Here is a 23,497-nt window from a genome sequence, read left to right on the forward strand (position 1 = left end):
TTTTTGCCACCTTTCCTCTTTTCCTCAACAGTTGCTAATGCAATGGTTGTTTGGTAACGTCTTGGTAATCTTGTCTTGGTAATCAATGTCTTGGTAATCAGGTAGTCCTTATTAGTACCTGAGACAGTCTACTTTTGGGAAGGTGAGTAAGTAGGAGTTTCAAAAATTGTGCCAAGAGACAGTGGCCTGCTTCTTCTACTCTTGATCTCATCCTGATGGTATCTCCAGGTCAGCCCGCTGCTGATTTTCATTTCCAAGGATCTGCTTGCTTTGGATCTTATCTGAAGTCTGTCGCATCAGCATTGTTGTTAGAGGAAGAAGCATTGAGAGCCTTTATCTGTTAGATCAAGTAATGAATGGAGTGGGTTTTACCTCCTTGAATTGGGTTGTAGAAAACCTTATAAACATTTGGCTGTTAAAAAAAGCAAAGCTTCTCTTTCTCTATTCCCAACTGACATTAGAAAGATGACCTCAGGAACTTGATTAATAAAGTCTGAGGAGATGGGGGTTAGCCTTTTAGTTGGATTTCCAAGTTTCTCAGTAATGTCTTTTCTTGGTTGCTGTAAAAGCTGTTAATCTAAGAACTATTGTTCTAGCTTTTCTTGGGTTAGAGTTTGTTCCTGAGCTGTAGAGGGTCTTTCCTCACATACCATGTGGGGGATGTTTTCAAGGTGAGCAGGTCATTGGTTCTCATCCCACCGGTAGGAGATGGCCCAGTTGCTTAATGAGTTTAAATATATGTCCATTTCCATATGCTACCCAGCTGAGATTGAATCTGGAAAAACTCAAGAAATCTTCCAGTGCTTTAAATGATGGGACAATCATTAAATCCCAGTGTCCTGACCAGATTGTAGTTTGGGTAATTACATCTTTCTTTTCAGTTCCCCTGCAGTGTTATTTGGGTATTGGATCCATAAATGGCCTCTCTGGCTGTTAAGCAGCTGCCACTTTCCACCCCCAAGGTGGCTTTGTTTTACGGGTGGGTGAATCAGTCCTTGGATATTGTCTGTGGAATGGTTAGGGAGCCTTTGGAATGAGAGTATAAGTTAGCAACTTATAAATTTGTGCCTTATGTCAGGGGAGCTTTTATGCCCCCCAAATGACAGCTGTCCCTATGGACTCAGTAAATTATTGTCAGGATAGGACAAAGTGAGTGTTGTGGAGTGTTCACTTACTTCTAGAAAGAAGAGGGAAAAATGAGAGAAGAGGCAGACATAGGCCTGAGCTGATTGAGCCTAGAGGAAAATGCAGGTAGAGTAGAATTGTGTGTGTGTGTGTGTGTGCATGTAAACATACACATGCTTGGGGTATGTGTGTGTGTGTCTGTCTGTCTCTCTCTGTGTGCTTGGCAAATGGCCATGCACACTGACAGATTTACTGGAAATGGAGGAAGTGAGCTGGCAAGATAGTTGGGCATAGGTATTAGGAACATCACTCTAGAGAGAGCATCTTGTTAAAACTTTGTTAAATAACTAATGGATTCTTAACTAGGTCACACTCACCTGGAGTCTCTCCTTTTGTTTACAGTCTGTGAATCCTTATATTGTGAAGCTGTCTATTGTGGATGATGAAGCCACTCTAAATGTGAGTATCTGGATTCTTGTGTTTTAATTACTTGCCTTTGTTGGCCTTACTTTAAGTGGATATTTAGAACCGAGAGTAGAAAACTATTGTGTTAATTTAATCTGGCTATAAAGAGGGAATAGGTATTTCTTTTTAGAACATTGTGCTGCTATCTGCGGTTTTCTATTTTCTCATCATGGAAGGAAGGTTTGAGGGGATATTTGCTTGCTAATTATGATGAAATGGTCAGTTATACTTCATGTTCTAGTATGCTGAGTTTGATTATCCTACAGAGTCAAGTGACATTTCTAAGAGTAAGATTTAGATGGTATGTCAAATCACTTTAAATATCTTACAGTTATACCTCAATAAAACTAAAAATTAAAAAAAAAAGGCTTAGATGACTAAATGTTGGGAGATTTCTTGTAGAACTAGTCAGATTATATTTATAGCCTGACTTGGTGAAGCTGAACTGTGGAGGATGATATAATATGTGGTACATATATCCTTGAAGGTTTGGAAAATAAAACTTGATCTCTCAATATAGGGAGGAAGAAGATGACCAGGTATCTGGTTTTATTCTCTTTCCGTCTGCCCTCTTCGTTCTTCTAATTTCTCTTATGAAGAAAGAAAAAGCACACATGATTCATTCTTGTGGCTTTAATTGATCTTTGTGATATGCTTAGCAGGTTCTAGGGGGAAGGTTGATAAGTTACTTTAATATTTATTGGATGCTTCTTTCTGTTACACTACTGTTTTCCTGTGGTCTGAAAGAGAGTGGCTTGTTTGTATGTACCTTCATTTAAGGTGGGACTCATTGTTACTTTTATTGTGGGTTGTTTTTAGAGACATCTGAGAGCTTTTTGTTTAAAGATTCTAACTTAGTCTTCTCTTTTGAGGTGAAAAAGACCCCAGTGAAATTGTCAGTGGTCTGGGCTGGTCTGTTTCATCTCTTGCTCTTTTAATTATATCTAGAAACATTAAATAATGTAATTAGATCAGAAAAGTCTTCCAGAGAAGTTCCTTTTCATCCTTTGACAGGTCTCTCAGAGTTTCTGTCCTTGTTGCCTACTTTCAGGTAGAACTTGCTGGGTTTGGACTGTCATTAGTGTTTTATGTGGTCTAGTCATAGCATTATCATCAGGCCCTTATTTCACCTATGCTGTCTTTTTTCTCTCTAGGGAATGGGGCTTGTGATTGCTCAAGCTTTATCTGAGTACAACAGGTAAGTCCATCTGCATTCAGAAACTGAATTTGAACTGGTTGAGTCAGGAACAGGTTTGTTAAGAGTTCTTGGGTGAACATCCTTACCTATCCTAGAAGAGTATTCAGAGGTATATCTGCTGGCAGATGCATTTGCTCTAGCTTGACTTGATGGCTTTAGCAGGGGTGGGTTCTAACACTAGGAGAAAAGTAGCCACCACATTAGTGTCCATCTTTAGTTTAAGCAGCTCTTAACATTAAACGTTCTTTTGCAACCTTTGACATTTTGTTGCAGAGCATTTTAACAAATTTTCCAGCCACAGGCAGGCTATTCCATTTAGCTCAATGTATCATTTAAATACCGTTTCTATGTAAAAAAAAGGTTGTGAAGTGCTGCTTTTTTTGTATGCTTATAAAAAGGAAGAAAAGAGATAGCGCTGAATTCTCGTTTGACAGATATTTCTTTTTTATCAGTAATCAACTGCAGTTTCCTAGAGTCCTGTCTATTCTGGGGGCTCTTTTCTTCGATGCTTGCTTTCCCCCCACCCTTGCTGCGGATGGGGAGGATTTGGTATTCATTGAATGGAAATCAGAATTGTATCTAATCCTGGCAAGGGCCAGGCAGGATCTTTCTTACTCCTTTCCAGACTTTCCTCACGTACAATTGAGTGTTGGAATTTCAAATCTGTCCCCATCTCCACAAATAGTTGAGCTCACAGATTCCCCTCCTTTTCCTTCAAAAACAAACAAGATTTTCACTGTTACACAAGCCTTAATTTTACTGTCACACTTTTCAAGTAATAGTCTGTTTGGGAAATAACTGGATCAACCATATGTTAGAGCATTTCACACTTTTGCAGCTTGCTTTCTAAGTCTCTCCTGAAGTAGCTGGGCATTTTGGTGTACGCTACCTCAAGAGCAGATGGGTGCCTCTTAACTTGCAAGGCAAACTGCAGAGGCTCGGTTGTTAGAACGTTTTTGTTTTCTGGAGTCAGTGAATTCTGCCAGTGAGCTGCCCTGATTACCTAGTATGCCAAGGACAAAAACATATGTGATAAATAACACTAAAGTTGAATTTAGTTATTTTTGTTCAGGCAGTATAAAGACAAGGAAGAAGAACACCAGAGTGGTTTTTTCTCTGCTTTAACAAATATGGTAAGTCCTACTTGTCTTTTTTTTTTCCCCACTCCCCTGCTCAAAAATATATGAGATCTATAGGGGTAGACAAGTCTGGACTCAGAAGTTTAGATATTTGAGATAATGGCATCATGAGGGGAGAGAGGCTGCTCATAGCAGATTTTTTGGAGAGCTGTATCTCTTCTAGTGATTTCCAAACCTAAGTTAGGCAGGGCAAAGAAGAGCTCTGATTTCTCTGGGGCTGGTTTTTTTTTTTTTTCCTCAAATTAATTCAATTTTTTTAAGGCTACAAAAAAAAAGAAAGGTTCATATTAAGCCAGACTTCTGCTTCCTGAAGAACTGTCTCTGAAAAAAAAGAACTAGGAAAAAAAAAAAAAAAAGAGAGAGACAGTTGGCTCTGTTTGAGGACAGGTATGGAACCGAGCATAGAGGCTTTAGATCTGAGTCCAACCATAAGCGATCCTTGGCTGTTTGCTGTGACCCCATCATCATTTGTCCTGGAATTGAGGGATTGGTGCAGTGATCCAAGCCACTCATCTAAAGGTTTAGGATCTGGGCTGAGGGGTCCATGGTTTGGGAAAATTACTGATTCAGTTTGCAAGACTCTTGAGCAAGGTATCTCAACCTTAGCATGGTAGGCGTTTTAGGCCAGGTAATCTGGGACTAATTTTTAAGAGGTAAATCTAAGGTCTCAGAATTTAGACAGATTCAGAAAGTCTGGTTCTTGGGTATTAGTATTCAAGTAATCAGCCCTAGGGCAAAACAGATTTTGAGTTCATTGTAAGGAACAACAGGCCCTGCCCCATTCCCACCCCTCAAAAGGCAACTTTTCCCCTCTGCCTTTTTCATTCTCAGAACCTACTTTCAAGGAAAGGACACGATAAGCTCTTTAATTCTGAAGCACAAATGGGTAGTCCCTCAGATGTTGAAACAGTGTGAGGGCTGTATCAGTATTTGATTAGATGCATTAGATATAATCCTATTGCTTCCAGGGACCTTTGCCTTTTAGCCAAGAAGAAAAAGTTTTGTACCAAATAAATGGAGCTCTGGCTGCATGGATTTGGGCATCAATAAATAGGTGGAAAAGGCAGTGTTAGAAGGATGGGCATCTATCTCTGCCTCTGATATCCCATATATCAGGGCAACCTATTCCATTTGTTCATTCAACTGCCCTGACTAGGACACAAACAAAAGATTTCATGATGTGAAAGATGTATGCTGCTGCTAAGTCGTTTCAGTCGTGTCCAACTCTGTGCGACCCCATAGACGGCAGCCCACCAGGCTCTGCTGTCCCTGGGATTCTCCAGGCAAGAACACTGCAGTGGGTTGCCATTGCCTTCTCCATTGTGTGAAAGTGAAAAGTGAAAGTGAAGTCATTCAGTCTTGTCCGACTCGTAGCTACCCCATGGACAGCAGCCTACCAGGCTCCTCCATCCATGGGATTTTCTAGGCAAGAGTACTGGAGTGGTTTGCCATTGCCTTCTCTGGAAAGATGTATAGTAGGTTTCTTTTAGACCAGGCATCCCCAGCTTCTGGGATCTAATGCCTAATGATCTGAGGTGGAGCTGATACAATAATAGTAGAAATGTGCACAATAAATGTAATGCACTTCAATCATCCTGAAATCATCCCCCCATCCCCTGGTCTACAGAAAAATTGTCTCCCACGAAACTAGTCCCTGATGCTAAAAAGGTTGCTGACCACTGATTTAATAGTTCTGGTCTGAAACCCAAATATTCCCCCAAGACAACTCTGTGCTGGATAAACAGCCTGCTTTCTGTAATGCTCTTTGTGAGTTAGTTTGTTTCAGATAAGCAGCTTCCAGGACAGAGGCAAAGTGATGAGGATGTTTAAGTTATCATTTACTTGCTGTCAGTGGTTACTGGACTAACACATAGACCTGGACAAAAGTACTGGGATTTTTTTTTTAAGTCCCTTTAAGCAAAGAAAGTTTAGGAGAGTTTCATTACTTATGATTCTTTTAAGATCTTCAAAGTGAGCTGGTTTTGTTGTGTGTGACTGGTGGGCCAGGATTCCCTCATGCTGCAGCTTGTTTTTTTCACTGATTAAGCTTTGTAGGGCCCAGAGCTCCTCTCACATTTCCCTGCTATAACTCTGCAATTCCCCTTTTCTTCCACAGGTGGGCAGCATGTTCATAGCAGATGCCCATGAGAAAATCTCAGTACAGTAAGTGCCTGATGAACTTGTGCGGTGACTTGAACTTCAAGTGTGGACTCTCTTACTGGATATGAAAGTGTGAAACTTTATCTCTGCAGATTCAAACTTTTTTGATGATTGTCAAATGTTTCTTGAGTTTTAAATAATAATGGGACTTGGCATGTATTGAGCTCTAAGAAGTTGTAAAACTGTTCCCAGCTATCTCTGAAAGGAAATAAAGAGGACTTGGTGTCTGAGGCAGTTAAGGACTTAACTGGATTGGGGTGAAAAAGTGAAAAGGGGAAATAGTGAAGTAGGTAAGAACAGATCTAAGGAATTAAAGTGCTGACTGTATTTCCTTTATATAAGCCCAAAAAGGAAATAATGAAGCATTAGAAACTCAAAGGGATTTATAATGAGGAGTTGGGGTGAAATCTTATCTTGATGATTATACTCTTTTACCTTCTTCATTATATAAGAGACTCTCCAATTTGCTCTCTTTTTCTTTAGAACCAACGAGGCCATCCTTCTGGCACTTTATGAAGCTGTTCATTTAAATCGCAACTTTATCACAGTATTAGCCCAGGTTGGTTATATTAAAAACTTCAGTTCTTTTTCTCCCTGACTTTCATACAGATTCACTCCATTGAAAAGCCTATCTGGGTGTGCTCATGTAAACCCTACTTTGCATTGATGAGCCGTAGTTAGTAACTAAATAGTTGCATCAGTTGCCTTTGCTTCATGCTCTCCTCAAATATCTATGTCTCCATCTGGTGCTAAAATGGAACTGGTAACATGCCAAGTTAATGGTATTGACCAGTTGACTGATTCTGCTAACCCAAATGAGATGAGATTATGTCATTTTGCTCGCTGGAAATCCCTTAGTAATATCTGCCCATACGGATTTTTTTAACAGGCTTTCTGCTTCCTAAACCTCTCTGGAATTACGACCAGAGGTAAAATAGGCCACGTCACTTATGTTATTATCTCATCCATTTCCAGAGAAGAAAAGTACAAAATATCCTGTGCAGCATAAGGTTCGCTGTTAACCAAAAAAAAAAAAAAAAAAAAAAGGTCAACAAATATTGAAAGCAGGAAGTCATAGAATCCTGAGTACTGGGTCACTTGCCTAAGGGATGTCCTAAGTTGTTGGTACAGAAGGAACTAAAATAGGCTGAGAACTCAAGTGCTGCCCATGAAAGCTGTCTTTAAAAATTGATGAAGTGTTTTTAAAGTCAGACTGTTTAAATTATGTATGAAGTTTTTTTTAAGGGAAAGTGTGCTTATGCTTTTTTCTCAAAGGGTCATTATGTATGGGAGCCACTGAGTTTCAGCAACAAAAAAAAATAAGGTCAAAAAGCTGTGCTGGTTTTGGGGTCTGGTTTGCTGGTTTAGCAATTCTCATTTTTCACTATTGATCACATGAGGCTTTATCCATGATTCTCATGATGTTCCTTGTTAGCTCTCCAAATTCTGTAATTGATTTTAAAGGACAAAGTGAGGAGGGTAAAATCTGATAAAACTATTGGGGAAGAGAAGGGAGTAGCCACCACTAAGCCTGATTCTCAAGAGCTGATGTGGCAAGGATGGCTAAGGAAGGTAAGGGAAAGAGGAGTCATCTCTTTTGGTTCCTAGTGGATGTCTCCGCCCATGTCTCTGCCTCCCCACCCCACACACTCTTGTTTTTGGTGGAACAAGGAGGGCTGCCCTCTGCATAGCCCTTCTTATAGTGTCTGTTATCCCATTGGCTCACCTGCACTTACTAGTTGACTTATGTGGTCATCAGAATAGTCTGTAGATATGTTTTGGGTTGATCAGATAATAGTCCCTTCTCAGATTCAGATAGGACTACAAGTGCCCTTTTTTGTGTGTGGAATATTTCTGTGTATTTGTTTACCCCAGTTTTTTATTCATATGGTTCTGTAGGTAAACTTACATAATGGGAACTTAGTTACTTAAAGAAAACTAGCCTGCAGAGCTTATTAGAGTTTAGCAAGCATCAACAGTAATCAGGCACTAAATAGGAACTAAATGTAGAAGCAGTCTCTCCTCAGTGAGCTTTCTGTTTATGAGGCCAGGAATACCAGAAACGTTAAGCAGAGGACACCCACAGTCTTCTCTTTTCTTATCCTTATCTGTGTTCTCTTTCAGAGTCATCCAGAAATGGGCTTGGTGACAACCCCTGTCAGTCCTGCTCCAACAACCCCAGCCACACCACTTGGGACCACGCCACCCTCCTCTGATGGTAAGTCCATCACCTCCTTTGTTTTCTTGATTAATACAATCTTGAATCTTTAGGGGTGAGTGTAGTTGTTGTTGTTTTTCTTTCCCTGACAAAAAGCATAATTGTTAGTTCTTTTGCTTAAGAAATTATCTTTAGGATTTGTGAAACTCTAAATAAAAGATAGTCAAATGCTTTCCTCTGTGTAAGAAGCTACGAAACTCCAGCTTGTCCTCCATAGGGAATGGTTGTAGAATCATGGAAATGGTAGATTTTAAAAGGGATCGCAGAGATCAGTGATGCCTGTCTTGCCAAACTGAGGGTACTTGTGAAGCTCAGATGAGATATTTTATGAATATCTCACTGAAATAAATGTAAAATGGTAAAATCGTCTCATGTTATCATTTGACAAATGAGGGAATTGAGGCCAGGGGAGTATGAGGTTTGCCTAAGATTAGTAAGAGTTGACAGTAAGAACCTTGCATGGATCAGGGTTGGGACCATGCCTGTTTTGTGCACCATTAAATGTCCAGCATAGTGCTTGACATGGTTACTGCTTAGTAAATATTTGTTGACTAAATGAATGAGAAAGTGAACTTGGAATTTGTTCACTGTTATGTGTCTGCCAGGCACACCCAGTTAGAAAATGACAAGTGTGTAATAATTGGGAATTTGCTGGGTATTTAAGATTTCTCTCCTTTAAAAGATAACAACAACAACAACATTCTACTGTATAGATCTTATCACTGGAAGTTATGAAAAGGGTAATAGAAAAGAAATTAAGAATTTTGCCCAATAAACTTTGTATCAACCTGAATTGGTTCTAATGTCAGCTTAGTGTGCTTGAGGGAATAACTTAACCTAAAAACAGTCTTCATTAATACTTGATGTTTTGCCTCAAATGTTGAACTCATTTTGGGTAAAAAAATTGTGCCCCCCTACTGTCTATATTTGATATGACCATCTTTGCTCTGCTGTTTCTCCTTTAAACTTTGATATAACACCTGTGGTATTAGCATTTCAAGGTAATACAAGCAGTATTAGTACAAAAGTATTACTGGGAGGTGCCACTGATTTTCAAGTCTGTGGTAGCAAATTGGATCTGTTTTCAATTGATAGTCAAATTCCAAAATACAGATTTCCCCTGTTCTCTGAAAGCAGAGCTTTCCTACACGACCTTCTGTGAGCTGAAATTGCATAAAGCAAAGAAGCAAATATCTTAGGTTGCATCTTGCTAATGGATGCACAGAGTAAATTTAGATAAAGCACAGATGCTCACAGACGCAGTTCAGAACTGGGTGGCTTGATTCTTACATGCTGCGTGTAGTTTGTGGGAAGGAATTGAGTGGTATCACTCTCACTGCTGGGGATGCCGATGCTTCTGTTACAACTTTTGCTGCAAAACAAACGCTGAACGCGGTTTTCATTTTTTGCCTTTGTCTTTCGTCTCACCCCATCACTCTTGTTTCTTGTTACTTTCATTTCTAATTGTTGATAGGTGGTAGGATTTTTTTTTTTCTACTTTTATTTGCCTGAATTTGAGAAAATAAAGTTGAATGTGTATACTTAAAAAAATTTTTTTTAGCTTTATTGAGGTGAGTTGATATGCATATACATTGTGAGAAAATTCCCCCTATCTATTAACACATCCGTTACCTCATGTGTTTTTCTTTTTCTTTTTTGTAGGGGATGAGAACTTTTAAGTTCAACTCTCTTAGCAAATTTAGCTATACAACATAGTATTATCAACATGGTTACCATTTTAATATTTTACGTTAGATCTTCAGATTTTGCCAATCTGAAAGTTTGTGTCCTTTTACCAACCTCTCCCTATTTCCTCCATCCCCTAACCCCTGACAACCACTTTTCTACTCTCTTTTTCTATGAGCTTGACTTGTTTTTTTAAGATTCCACATGTAAGTGATGCCATATAGTGTTTGTAGTATCTTGGCTACTGTGAATAATGCTGTAATGAACATGGGAGTGAAAATATCTCTTTGATATCCTATTTTCACTTCTTTGTATATATACCTACAAGTAGGATTGCTGGATCATATGGTAGTTCTGTTTTTAATTTTTTGAGGAACCTTTATACAGTTTTCCTTAGTGGTTACACTGATTTACAGTCCCATTAGCAGTACATAAGAGTTCCCTTTTCTTCACATCCTTACTAATTCTTGTTATCACTTGTCTTTTTTATTGGCCACATGGCTTGTGAGATCTTAGTTCCAAATCAGGGATTGCACCTGGGCCCTCTGCTATGAAAGCCCAGAGTCCTAACCACTGGACCTTCAGGGAATTCCCTCACTTGTCTTTTTTAAAAAATTTAATTAATTAAAAACTGGTGGTATAGTTGATTTACAATATGTTTCAGGTATACAGCATAGTGGTTCACAAATTTTAAAGATTATACTCCATTTATATTGGAGAAGAAAATGGCAACCCACTCCAGTAATCTTGCCTAGAGAATCCCACGGGCAGAGGAGCCTGGATAGGCAACAGTCCATGGGGTCACAAAGAGTCAGACACTATTGAGTAACTAAACAACAAATAGTTACTATAAAATATATAAAATATAGGCTATATTCTCTGTGATATGTGATATATCTTTGTAGTTTATTTAGTGTATATAATGGTATGTACCTGTTAATTCACTATACCTATTCTGCCCCTCTCCATTTTGCCTTTTTTCCTTTTTTTTTAAAACATTTATTTATTTTGGCTGCACCAGGTCTTTGTTGCAGCATTTGAACTCTTATTTGGTGCATATGGGATCTAGTTCCCTGACCAGTAATTGAACCTGGGCCCTCTGCATTGAGAGCACCGTCTTACCCCCTGGACCACCAGGGAACTCCCTCCTTTTTTCTGAAAAGTGAAAACCGTCTTTAGACTTTGCATTAGTGAAAACAAGTACTGAGGTAGTTTTTTTTTGAGGAGGCAAAGTGGCTTTTGTAAAATGAGCTGAAAAGCAGGGCATACCTGTATCTTAATGAGAAGGAACATGTAGTAGGATTGCCCGCTTGTTCTCTGCTTATTCTGGTCACCAAATAATATTCCAGCAGAAAATCTGTTTTTTTTCTTTAACGATGAATCCTTCGTGGTTACCATGGATATCAAAAGGCTTGTGTGTGTGTGCGCGTGCATGTGCACACGTTTGGGTTCGCATAGGTATATCTACACACACACATATATATCTTTGTCTATATCTGTATATATGATTTCATGTGATGTTGGGGTTTGGCTGCTTCAGAGAACCGCCTTTCAAACTGTTCATTGTGAACACTTCCACCCACACACTTGATTATGCAACTTGATTTGTGCTTACTTACTTACAACCAGTGAGGTTTTACTTTTTCTAGTGGGAAGATTGGAGTCAGCCCACTTTCAAATGACTATCTCCCTTGACAAAGGCTGCTGGGAAGAATTACGAAGCCAGCGATCAAGGAATACCTCTTAGGAAGCAGATTTTAATTTGTGAGGGATTTTATTCTATTGATATTGCTTCTATTTTGTCTTTTTTTCTTCTCTCCTAACTTATTTCCTTTTTATAGGGGTCCTAAGTCTTATATCTCTATCCTCAAGTTTTGGTTTTTTAATTGGTTTTTAATATAACTGGTGCTCAGTGGCCTAGTTATATTTAAAGGTATGTCACTGTTGCCATTATTTTTAAAAAGTCAGCAGTTTAGCTATAACGTTTGTTCTCAGTTCAGGCTTGACATTTGACAACTCAGCCTTGGCATGGGAGGATTTTCTTGTAAACTAAAAATACATATACTTCTATATTTCTAAGTATTATGTAAGACAGTTTTCTAGTTATCTCTGTGTTTGAGTTGGGGGGAAAAAAGCCCCACTTAACCAGATCAATGCCTCTTTGTATTGGACAAAGGAAGGATTATGGGCTCTGAGCTTCAGAATAGGCTGTAGTTTGAAATGACAGTGTCAAGTCATTAATCCATAACATGAATTTTAAGATATATTAGTATTTCAACATCAAAATATATTTGTCTTCTGTTAGTTCTCGGGGGCTGAACTGTGGGAAAACAGCCAAGGGTTGGGCATGCTAATTTCTTCTCATAAGGCTTTTTGCTGTGCTTGCTATGTATCATGGATCCATAATATGCAAATGTTTCGCATTGTTAATAAATGTTCTCAGCATACATAGTAATAACTTCAAAGGGATTCATTATGGTTAAGAATACATATTATGAATAGTATCCCAGACTCAGCTGAGTTTTCATAGGTGAAAATATAACAGAAAACTATAGATCCTCTAGTTTTTCTAGGCAATCATGAGTTTCCTTTTTTTTGTATATTATGTTTTAGACAGTGTAAAAGTACTTAACAAGATGTCTAAATCTCATGTAAAATATCAGGAACTTGGGGATCTGTATTAAGGCTATCCTGTGTGGGTCAGCCCTAGTCTGGTCCCTTGTTGTTCAGCAGGGACAGTTTCTCCAGCAAGCAACTAGGTATATAAAACTCTATTCTCAGTAATGTCCACCTGTTTTCAGTCTGGTATTCCTTCAGGTTCCCTTTTGTGGGAAAGGGATTAAGAAGTAGAATTTGAATGTATTTCTGTCTTTTTTCCCTTCCATCTTGCGTATTTCCAGCCTAAAGGCTTATTCTCTGAGCAAGATTTTTCCATATTAGGAATGAATTGTCATTTATTTTAAGCAGTAGACTCATCAAAGCAAGGCACATTTATATTCAATACAGCTCTTTCACTTAGGTACAAATTAAAGTGCTTTTTAGAAGGGCCTTGAACCCTTTTGGTTTGCTTGGAACTAGAAAGTGGAATCAAAATACCCTTCTTAGAACATTGGGAGAAAAGCACTCTTCCTTTAGACAGGCATTCTTAGATAGGAGAGAAAGACTTTGGGCTTAATCTTGGGGGTAGGAAGAGCTCTAGAGGCCTAGGAAGACTAGATAACAGTGTTATGATAAGCACTCAGTCTTTCCTCTGTTTTGGAGAAAGATTCTTTTGTGATTTCCTTGCCTGCTGGCAAGTTGTCTGTATAGGTAGAAGTGTTAAATGGAATATGTTACAGGCTGAATGCATTTTATCTGTTCTATTCCAGTTATAAGTTCTGTGGAACTCCCACTGGATGCAGATGTACAGACCAGTAATCTACTGATAACCTTCTTAAAGTATAGCTCGATTGTCATGCAAGACACCAAAGGTAAGGCATTCTCTTTTGAGAGCTCAGGAAGCAGGAGGTGGTAGGTAGCTGCTTAGCTTGATCAAGGAGCAGCATTAATACTTATAAGCTTTGACGAGATGACCCATTGGGACCTCCTTGCAAAGTGATGGTCCTGATTACTGGAAAATTTCTCACTGCCAGATGGCAATTAGATGGTGTTGGAAAAACCTGGAGCTGGAGCGGGAGTGCTCCAAAATAGAACAGAGAAAATAAATTGATCTCTACAAAAACTAGCAAGTCTTCTTAATAGATTTTGGTAAGTAGATGCAAACTCTTATGTGTAGGAAGTGAGGGGATTAGCATGTTCAGGGAATTCCCTTTTGAGGACAAGAACTGAAAACATCAGCTCATAGTGAGAATTAGGACTGTTGTGCAGAGTACAGTAGGAAGAGGTGAGATTCAGAGGGACTGTGTTTTTTAACACTTAAAATATAAGTGTTAGTCCTCATCCGTGAAATGCAGAATGGGAGTGGGAGACAAATAGGTATTAGAAAAGCTTGATGTTATTCTGTCTAGTTTTCCTCTTCTTCCTCTGTTGATGATTTTTCTATGATCTTTTAACTGGTGGTAGGGTAGTGAAACGGAGAAGGCAGTGGCACCCCACTCCAGTACTCTTGCCCGGAAAATCCATGGATGGAGGAGCCTGGTAGGCTGCAGTCCATGGGGTCGCTAAGAGTTCGACACAACTGAGCGACTTCACTTTCACTTTTCACTTTCATGCATTGGAGAAGGAAATGGCAACCCACTCCAGTATTCTTGCCTGGAGAATCCCAGGGACAGGGAAGCCTGGTGGGCTGCCGTCTATGGGGTTGCACAGAGCCGGACACAGCAGTAGCAGCAGGGTCGTGGAATAGTTGGGCTAGAAGAAGAAATTGGGAAGAAACCCAGCAAATTCTGTTCAGTATATATCTCAAGGTTTTAATTTTTTTAAGCCTAGTTTTTTTTTTTTTTTAAACTGGATCTGTATGAGTGTTTACAATTTTATTTATTTCTAGTATATATGTCTATTGTAAAATACACATAATGTAAAATTTACCATTTTAACTATTTTTAAGTGGCACTAAGTACAATCCCATTGTTATACATGCATCAGTGTTTCCTGAGGCCATTGCTTCTCCTTTTTGGAAATCTGTAACCTCTCCCTTTTTCTGGAAATACTGCAGCAACCACAGAAAGCCAAAAACCACATAGATGTGACCCTGAAAATAGATTTCTAGCTTTGCTTGATATAACACAGTGAATTGAGGCCCTTGAAACTCACTTTTAGCTTTAATGGTTATATAATCCTCATTGTACTGGTTACTGTGCCATCCATAACATAAATAGAAGGCAAAATTGAGGGTAGATTAATTGCAGCATGAGTGGTCTCAGGCTGTTTCTGTAAATTCTGGCTGGGTTAGATTTTTGCTAAAAGGAAGCCTTGATATGGTAGGATATGGCAGCCTAAATATGGTTAACTATGATGAAGAGTTAATTTCAAAATGATACCTGTGTGTCTTCATTGGCCCAGCTCCCTTCCTGTTGATTAAGACCCTGACCTGGCTAACAGGATCTCATTATGTTTTTAGTGGCAATAGAAGCAACTTTTTCTTGGCTCTGCTCCTCCTTCCCCTCCCCCCAGTACTATTTTGTCTTCTTTATTATATATCATTTGCTGCCTATAAAAATACTTTAAGTATTTATTACTATTAGATTATAAAATTTATAATAAGCATAATAAATAGCATAGGATAAAAAGTATAATAATAAAATGAACCTATCAGTCAACTTAAGAAACTATTAATGCTGTTGAAGCTACCTGTGTGTCCCTTCCCCAGCTATTCCTCTCCATGATTCAGAGTTTTGTGTTTATTATCGCCTTGATTTCGGCTGTGCTTTCAAAGTCTATTTTTTTCCCCTGAAGTTATTCTGTCTTGGGTATTGTCACCCTGAGGGAATATCTGCTCAATCTTTAAGATAGGCAAGAGATAAAAATACTAAAAATATATATCTTTGCATACATAGCCTAAAGTTGATTGACCAACGTTTATGATGTTTGGTATGATTAAACTTATTTTTTATTGTTCTTGTTTTTTGGGGCTTTTATGAATTTTAAAAATGAATAATAATGAAATATGCCTTATATTTGTAATCAGGAACAGTTTTTTTAAAGTGGAGAGATAGCTGCAGGCTTTTCTGCAAGAGTTGCTTATCAGGTTTTTGGGGAAAGGGAAGGATAGTGCCAGAGAACTCTGTGACCAGCAGTAGGTAGAAGAGTCTTACAAATCTGGGGAAAGGGAAGGATAGTACCAGAGAAGCTCTGTGGCCAGGGGTAGGTAGAAAAGTCTCACAAATCTGGTTTTGTGTCAGCAAGGCATTTCTTTTCTGGCTGCTTAGGCGCTCTGCTGTAAGCTACCGGAATGTCAGATAGGATCATCGTCATTACTCTTTTGCACCGCCTATCGCTAAGGAGAGGTAAATGTATTTCTTTGACCACGACCCTCCTTATGCCTTCTAACTGTCAGGTTTTGGTTTATAGATTTCATCTTTGAGGAAGTAACAGGTTAATGTCAGGATGAGTACTGTTAGCTAACTTTCATAGCACGGTAATCTGTTAATAGATCTCTCCAGAATGGACTTTAGTCTGGGTCCTGTCAAAGCTGATTTGAAACAACATAAGCCATTTTTCTGTTTTGGATATGCTGGTATAACCCTCTTTTTACTTCCACTTCACCACCTCACCCACAAACATCCTGAAAAGCAAAAAAGTTATAATGGTTCTGGTAATTGGCAGTGATGGGTTAGCTCTTTCTGGGTCCTTTGTGTGGGCTTAGAGCCCTGTTACTGAGGTTGCTTTCTTTTTTAATAACTGGAATGTGAGTTCTGGGAGGCCACAGACCTTTCTTTAGTCCAGTACTATATGTCTACTGCCTAGCATAGTGCCTGCCACATGTGTGTATGCTCAGTCATGTCCGACTCTTTGTTACCCTCATGGACTATAGCCCTCCAAGCTCCTCTGTCCATGAAATTTTCCAGGCAAGAATACTGGAGTGGGTTGCCATTTCCTCCTCCAGGGAATCTTCCCCAGCCAGGGATGGAACCCACGTCCCCTGCATTGACAGGCGGATTCTTTACCACTGAGCCACCAGGGAAGCCCTACCTACCACATAGTCGGTAATAAATATTTGTAGAGTGAGTAGCTTTGGCAGGAAGAAAAATGATCAAGAGTTCCTAGCTTTCCTGGTTGTAAGTAATGTTCACATTGTAAGGAGAGCGTGAGCTGGACCCTAGTTTCCAGTTAATTTTTTTCTGGTTCTGCTGCCAGTTTGCTATGAACAGTTATAAAAATGTTCTAGATTTTGTGGTAGATGAGTAAAGATGGTGGTGCTTTAACTAGTGGATGAGGTGGACTTGGAAAAGGAATGGATCTGATTGTCCAGAAGCAAAAGGCTGATATGGAAACAAAGGGCATGGCCCTGATTTGGGCCACAGTTTTAAGGACTGTTAAAATAATTGAATGGTTCCCAGGAAGATGTTTAGCTGTCTGTCATACTACCAGAACACTTAAGAAAAAAATCTTATGGGGGAATTCTTTTGTCTAGAAGAAAAGCAAGAATTACTTTAGTAAAACCTTGATTTTCGTTCATGAATTTTGTGGGAAAAGAAAGTGTGAATGTTCTTTTTGATGATATACATTTTTATTCTCTATAGAAACATGGTCTGGATGATTTAGAGAGAATGATTTATTTTTTCTTTTCAGATGAGCACCGGCTTCACAGTGGCAAACTCTGTCTGATTATCCTTACATGTATTGCAGAGGTAGGTCTCACCAGCCTTCTGATATGAGCTGTTCCCTTACAGAATGCTCTCTTTTCTACCCTTCTCTCCAGTTCCTGTCTCTTGACTTTTAGGGACCTAAAGTTTGGGAGAGAAAATCTTCCTCCTTTATATTATCTCCTCCACTGGAATGTAAGCACCAGTAGGTCCTTTGTCTTCTTTGCCAGTGTTTTCTCAGTGTCTGGCACGTAGTAGAGGGTCAGTTAGTATTTACTGCATGACTTCATAATGAATTCATATGAGAACTGCTATAATTGAGAACTGGAAGATTCTAGTTCTTAAGAGTTTGGAACTCTAAAGAGACTTACACCTCTTCAGAAAAAAACAGTCCTGCCCCTTTAGAACTATTTATGTTGAATCTTTTGCATTTAGCAAAATGAAAAAAGGAACTCAGGTTTCTGTGGGGAGAGGTGGAGAGAAAAGCTGAGGGATGAGCATTGGAAATTGAGTAAAGTTGGATTGATTGTAGTTCGATGAAGGACAAGAACCAGAGGGTAAATAAATAAGAGAAGATGCAACCTGGGCTTTGGAAAGAGTCACTTTTGGTTGAATTAATTAGGCCTGAACTCACCTTATATCTTGTTGGCAACAGAGGTCTGGCAGAAATTGAGTCAATTTAGAGCTGAATTTGTAGTTTCAATCTCCTCCTTCACTTATTCCTTATTGGGATCTTTTCTCTCCCAAGAAAAATATTTAAGGTGTGGTCCACGTGGAGCAGACATCTCCCTCAGTCTTTCCATTTTTATGTTTGCTGTGGAAAGTTGACCTACTTTTCACCAGGTTAGGAGTAGCTGTAGAAGAGCTGCTTATTAGCAGTGGGCCTGGTGTAATTGCTTTTCAAAAATCTTACTAAGAAAATAATTAAAGGAGTTGTTTTTCACAAATTGTAGCAGATCCTAGGAATTGGAATTTGTAGGCATGTCAGATCTTCAGAAAAGTTGTTGGGAAAGAGCCGAGGGATGTTTATTACTGATGCATGGTGAGAGTCTTTTGATTTTCCATCGGTCTTCAGCAAAGCCAGGGATATACGGGGTCTTGCCTATTGCCGCTGCCTGAGTAAGCAGTTTTCTCTTGCTGTGCCAAGCCTGTTCCCGGCGGAGCGCAGACCTTTCTTCTTAATCGCAGATCCTCATGTGTAGCCTGCACATGTGACTTGCAGTCCCTATGCTCCTTGGGCAGATGGGAAGGAAGAGAGAATAGGAAGACAGATTCCTCTCAGCTTTTGTCTTAAGTGCCTGTGCCTTAATTTTTATTGTTTGTAATTTGCCTTGAGATTTTTGCCCAGTTAGAGACCTACTGGGAAATTACACTTAAGTGAAACCTCATGGCTTAAGTAGGGCTTGACATAAAGGCTGTAGTCTTCTCCCGTTAGCTCTGTAACTGGTCCTTGAAAGGAGTTCTTTTAAGACCTGTAAATCCTTGGACTTTAATAAGAGTATAGATTATAGATAGCTCTTATTCCCTTCTTATCTGTGTTTTTATTTTTATTAGGATCAATATGCCAATGCATTTTTGCATGATGACAACATGAATTTTCGAGTAAACTTACATAGAATGGTAGGTATGATTTTTACTTCTTGTTTTTTCTTAGAGGAATTTTTTTATGGTTGCAGGATTGGAGACGATGACATTGATCCTACTAGAACAGATGTGGGTGGAAATTTATCCTAAAGGGCTCTTGCTTAACTGTTGTTCAGAAGACACATGCCTGTTGTTGGAATTTTTTGTGTGTGTCTTGGAGGTGTTACTTACTCAATAGAGGGTGGAAAGATCCACAGTCACATGCCCATGGCAGTAATATTATTGTAGAATGTATCAGGGGACTTCTCTGGTGGTCCATTTGTTAAGATTCTGTACTTCCACTGCAGGAGGCATAGGTTTGATTCCTGGTCAGGGAACTAAGATCCCACATGCCACCCAGCACGGCCACAAACAAACGAACTAAAAAGAAGCAAACAAACAAACAAAAAAACCCAAAAAGGTATATCTTGACATTGAATGTATCAGTAATGTAGATTTCAACAAGGAGACGGGCCTAAGCCTTTTGTTTTCAGAATATACTGTGATCTTTGATTGGGTGATGCTAGATCCTGCTTATTAGATTTATGCATCTGAGAGGTGGAAATAGAGTATGAAGGATCAAGGAGTTTCCTAAAACTTGGAGTTATATTCAGAAATATCACCTTGAGGTTTATATTTAAAACTTCCTTTAAAAAAAGCTTTTCCTTTTTTTTGAACTGCTAACTGTTGCTGCCTCTACACAGCCACATTCTCCCTTTTTCTTACTTATTATTTTAGCAAAGAAAAATATTAGTGTTTGTTGTCAGTAATGTCACTTGTATAGGTAAAATCAAAACAAAAACAATAGCTTTCCCCTTGTAGTATGCATCAGTGCCCTGTGGGCCTGTGGTCTTGCTGTGAACTGTGTTTTTGTCCCAGGCCTGCATCAATAACTGAGAAGCACTTATATGTCCTCCCTGCCTCACCCAACACCCACCACTTGAAAGAGAAAGGAAAGGTAGCTTCTCTGTAGTGGTTTTATTTTATTATTGATGTTTCTTCTTTTGGCCAGGCCATGGATTTTATGGGATGCTAGTTCCCTGACCAGGGATTGAACCTGGGCCCCCAGCATTGGAAGCACAGAATCCTAATCACTGGATCACCAGGGAATTCCCAGTAGTAGTGATGTTATTTGCATGAAAAAAAAATGATGGTGAACCATTGGATGTTAGTTCAGATGTCTTATAATCTCATTTCGTATTTGTGTAAAGCCTATGAGACACAGGAAGAAGGCAGCAGACAAGAACCTTCCCTGCCGTCCGTTAGTATGTGCAGTACTGGGTGAGTATCATCAAAATGGGCATGTTTCTGAGCCAGTGATAGGTTTTCATGTTTAAGATAAGGGATAGATCCTGTTTAATGTGCTTCCTCCTCAGAGAAGAAGTTACTAGTTATATTTCTTTCCTGGCCTAAGGAACCGTGTTTCTTGTTGAGTTTGATAAAGCAATCCCAATGAATTTAATGTTCAATTAAAGGGTGCCCCTGTTCAAAGAAAAAGTTCTTTCTAGGGATACAAATATCTAAGCTTGATACATAAATTTGTAAACTTTCTTATACCTGATAAAGATCTCAAATTCTTCCCTCCATTTCTTGGTCCAAATTGATGTGTCAGTGGGCCAGGAGGCGAAAGTTCAAGGTTTAGACATACAAAACTTCCTCTGAGTAAATTAAGCTGAGAGGAGGCTGACAGAGCTGACAGATAGGGGGCTGTATTGCAAGTAATTTTGTCTGCCCAGAATTCTGCATTTTCCTCAGGCGAATGATCTGAACTCTTAATCCCATTTCACTATAATATTAAGCCCTACTTCCTAAATCTACTTGATTTTAAAAACAGTAATTAAGACTATATAGTAAGCCTTTATTGACCTAAACCTCCCCAGACCATTTTGGTCAATATCTGTCAAGCTGAGTGTGATAGGAAGACAAGAAAGACTGACATAGCTTTAGAGTTTGAGTCTCTGGTTACACAGATGTGATCCATAATTTTTTCTCTGCTTGCCTCATCACTTGGTTCTCAGAATATGATTTCCCTCTGGCATTTTGCATTAGTGCCATGGTATGAAATATCTGTACAGTGAAATCTCCCTTGTATGTGAGTTTATTGGCAGGTCAAAGTATCCTTCTGAAGTGGGAGAGTAAACTAATTTTCTTGTTACCTTACAAGTGGCAGGTGGTGAAAGTGTTGCAAAAAGTACCTTATATAAAATAGATTTAAATGCATGTTAATAAAGATGTGGTTAGTTGATGCCATTCAGCATGGGTGTAAGGTGTACTGATAAAGTTTTTCTCCCAACTCCAAAGGCAAGCAATGAATTTCATTCTGATTGATCTGATTTTTCTCTTTTTCCCATTCAGACCTGATGGTGGAGTTTATTGTAACACACATGATGAAGGAGTTTCCTATGGATCTCTATGTGTAAGTACCATGGTTCATTTAATGTGTGCAAATCTATTTTATAGACTTGAGTGTAAGAAGTTTAATAGTCACAAAATTTTTATGTATACTTCACTTCAGGAAAAGCACGTATATATGCAGAGAAGTGTCAAGGAGTGTTTCATGGCCTGGGTTTATACATTTTTCCAGAAAGAGGGTAAAGCACAAACCACGTATCTTCATTATCACTTTTAGGCATACTGCATGAAGAATAGGGCTGATATGTTGAAGCAGAGATCATGGGTGACTCTTGTATCCAAAGATATGGAATACCAGCAACCCACTTAGTCATCCCTAGACCTTGGCATCAAAGGAGTCAGCAGCATTTAGATGGTAGGGAAAGGCCAGAGAGAGAGAGATCTTTTGGTTCATTCTTAGCCTACATTGTACAAGCAACCTAGTCAGAATTCCACTAGCTAGTTAGATTGTGTATATATAGTGGCCTGGCTGGGAGTCTCCTGCCTCCCGAGAAGATCTGATTGTCTGTCACAATTCTTTACAACCAGTATAACTAGAAACAACTGAAAGTCTTCATATTTTAATAAAGTTTAAGCCTTTAGGCTTTCTTGCTTCTTAGCTATTTTAGCATTCTTCTTTTCATTAATGCCTAGGAACAGCTGTGCCATATTAGTGTGATCTCAAGTATATGTATTTTCTTTATTCCTTAAAACACATCTGGATTCAGTCTGACAACAGAATTAGTACCTCCACTTTTTCAAGTAAGAGAGAAGTTTGGTGCACAGCAAGCTTAATGTACCTTATTCCAATGCTGAGCCTGGGATCTGGGGAGATACGAAGGATTTTACTCTGAACAGAATAGCTCTAGTTTTTAGACTTATTTGTAGGCTGCTGCTGCTGCTGCTGCTGCTGCTGCTGCTAAGTCGCTTCAGTCGTGTCCAACTCTGTATGACCCCATAGACGGAAGCCCACCAGGCTCCCCCGTCCCTGGGATTCTCCAGGCAAAAACACTGGAGTGGGTTGCCATTTCCTTCTCCAATGCATGAAAGTGAAAAGTGAAAGAGAAGTTGCTCAGTCGTGTCCAACTCTTAGCAACCCCATGGACTACAGCCTACCAGGCTCCTCCATCCGTGGGATTTTCCAGGCAAGAGTACTGGAGTGGGGTGCCATTGCCATCTCCAAGAGTACTGCTACGTATTCTTAATTTCCTAGGTATGAAATAAGATACAAATTTTACTTTTAGATAAGTAGTTTCTGGTTTGCATTTTTCTGTATCTTTTGGTTGTTTAAAATTAGTTTGATCCTTTATTTCATGCATTGCGGGCAGATGCGTTACCAACTGAGCTATCAGGGAAGCCCCTTATTGCAATTTAAAGACCATGAAAAGCTGCTTTTTTTAATAACACTTATCAGATGAATTTTCTGCTTATTTTAGATGGGATTGCTTAACGTCAGTACCTCAAGGATTATATTTGTTTTGCTACAGGCTTTATTTTTACTTATTTATCTTATATTCTAGTTCTAGTATATAGTTTTTTTTCTTTGTAATATATTATTATAGTCTTAGTTTACTCATTTTCCAAGGAAGGAAACTGAGGCTCTGAAGGTTAGATTATTCTGTTAGTAAGCACCAGTGTCTGGAGTTGAACCCAGGTTTTCTTACAGTAAATCCTAAGTTGTTCCCACCCCTTAGCAGGTGTATTACCTATTGCTGTGTAACAAACTACTCCAAAACATAGGGGTTTAAAGCAGGCATTTATTACTTCACAGTTTCTGTGGCTCAGTGATCCAGTAGCAGCTTGCAGTATAGGGTTTGATATAGGCCTCAGTCAATATGTTAGCTTTACTGGGGCTCTACTGGGGCTCTCCTGGGGCTGGAGAATTGCTTCAAAGCTCACTTACATGGTTGTTGGTAAATCTCAGTTCCTAGCCATGTGGGTTGTTTGACATGACAGCTGACTTTCTCCAAAGCAAGTAATCCAAGAGAGAAAGGAAAGGAGAGTGAGAGCCCAAGATGGAAGCCATAGGGCCTTTTATAACCTAATCTCAAACAACATACCATTTCTGTTGGTCTCACAGACCAAGCCTAAAGCAGTGTTGGAAGGGACTCTGTAAGGATGTGAATCCCAGGAGGTGGGGTCCATTGGGGGCCATCTTGTGGGCTGGCTACCACAGTTGCATATGTACATTGCATCACCAAGATTCAAGCTTGTCTGTCTTAGGAAAGAGACTGTGCTCGCTCTTAAC

General features: G+C 39.2%; 1 protein-coding gene across 3 annotated transcripts in view; it reads left to right on the forward strand.

Moving 5' to 3' along the window:
- The window catches only part of ARMH3 (armadillo like helical domain containing 3), a 181,447-nt gene that overhangs the window by 24,170 nt on the left and 133,780 nt on the right, over positions 1-23,497 (forward strand). For all 3 annotated transcript variants that reach the window (XM_005888075.2, XM_070363369.1, XM_070363368.1), the window contains 11 exons: positions 1,528-1,584; positions 2,745-2,788; positions 3,861-3,921; positions 6,044-6,090; positions 6,571-6,646; positions 8,212-8,305; positions 13,360-13,461; positions 17,222-17,280; positions 18,790-18,855; positions 20,070-20,139; positions 21,214-21,274. In XM_005888075.2, coding sequence (XP_005888137.1) covers positions 1,528-1,584; positions 2,745-2,788; positions 3,861-3,921; positions 6,044-6,090; positions 6,571-6,646; positions 8,212-8,305; positions 13,360-13,461; positions 17,222-17,280; positions 18,790-18,855; positions 20,070-20,139; positions 21,214-21,274 — 737 coding nt within the window. The remainder of the gene's footprint in view (positions 1-1,527; positions 1,585-2,744; positions 2,789-3,860; positions 3,922-6,043; positions 6,091-6,570; positions 6,647-8,211; positions 8,306-13,359; positions 13,462-17,221; positions 17,281-18,789; positions 18,856-20,069; positions 20,140-21,213; positions 21,275-23,497) is intronic.

This window comes from Bos mutus, chromosome 26, assembly GCF_027580195.1.
Source record: "Bos mutus isolate GX-2022 chromosome 26, NWIPB_WYAK_1.1, whole genome shotgun sequence".
In the NCBI taxonomy this organism is placed as follows: domain Eukaryota; kingdom Metazoa; phylum Chordata; class Mammalia; order Artiodactyla; family Bovidae; genus Bos; species Bos mutus.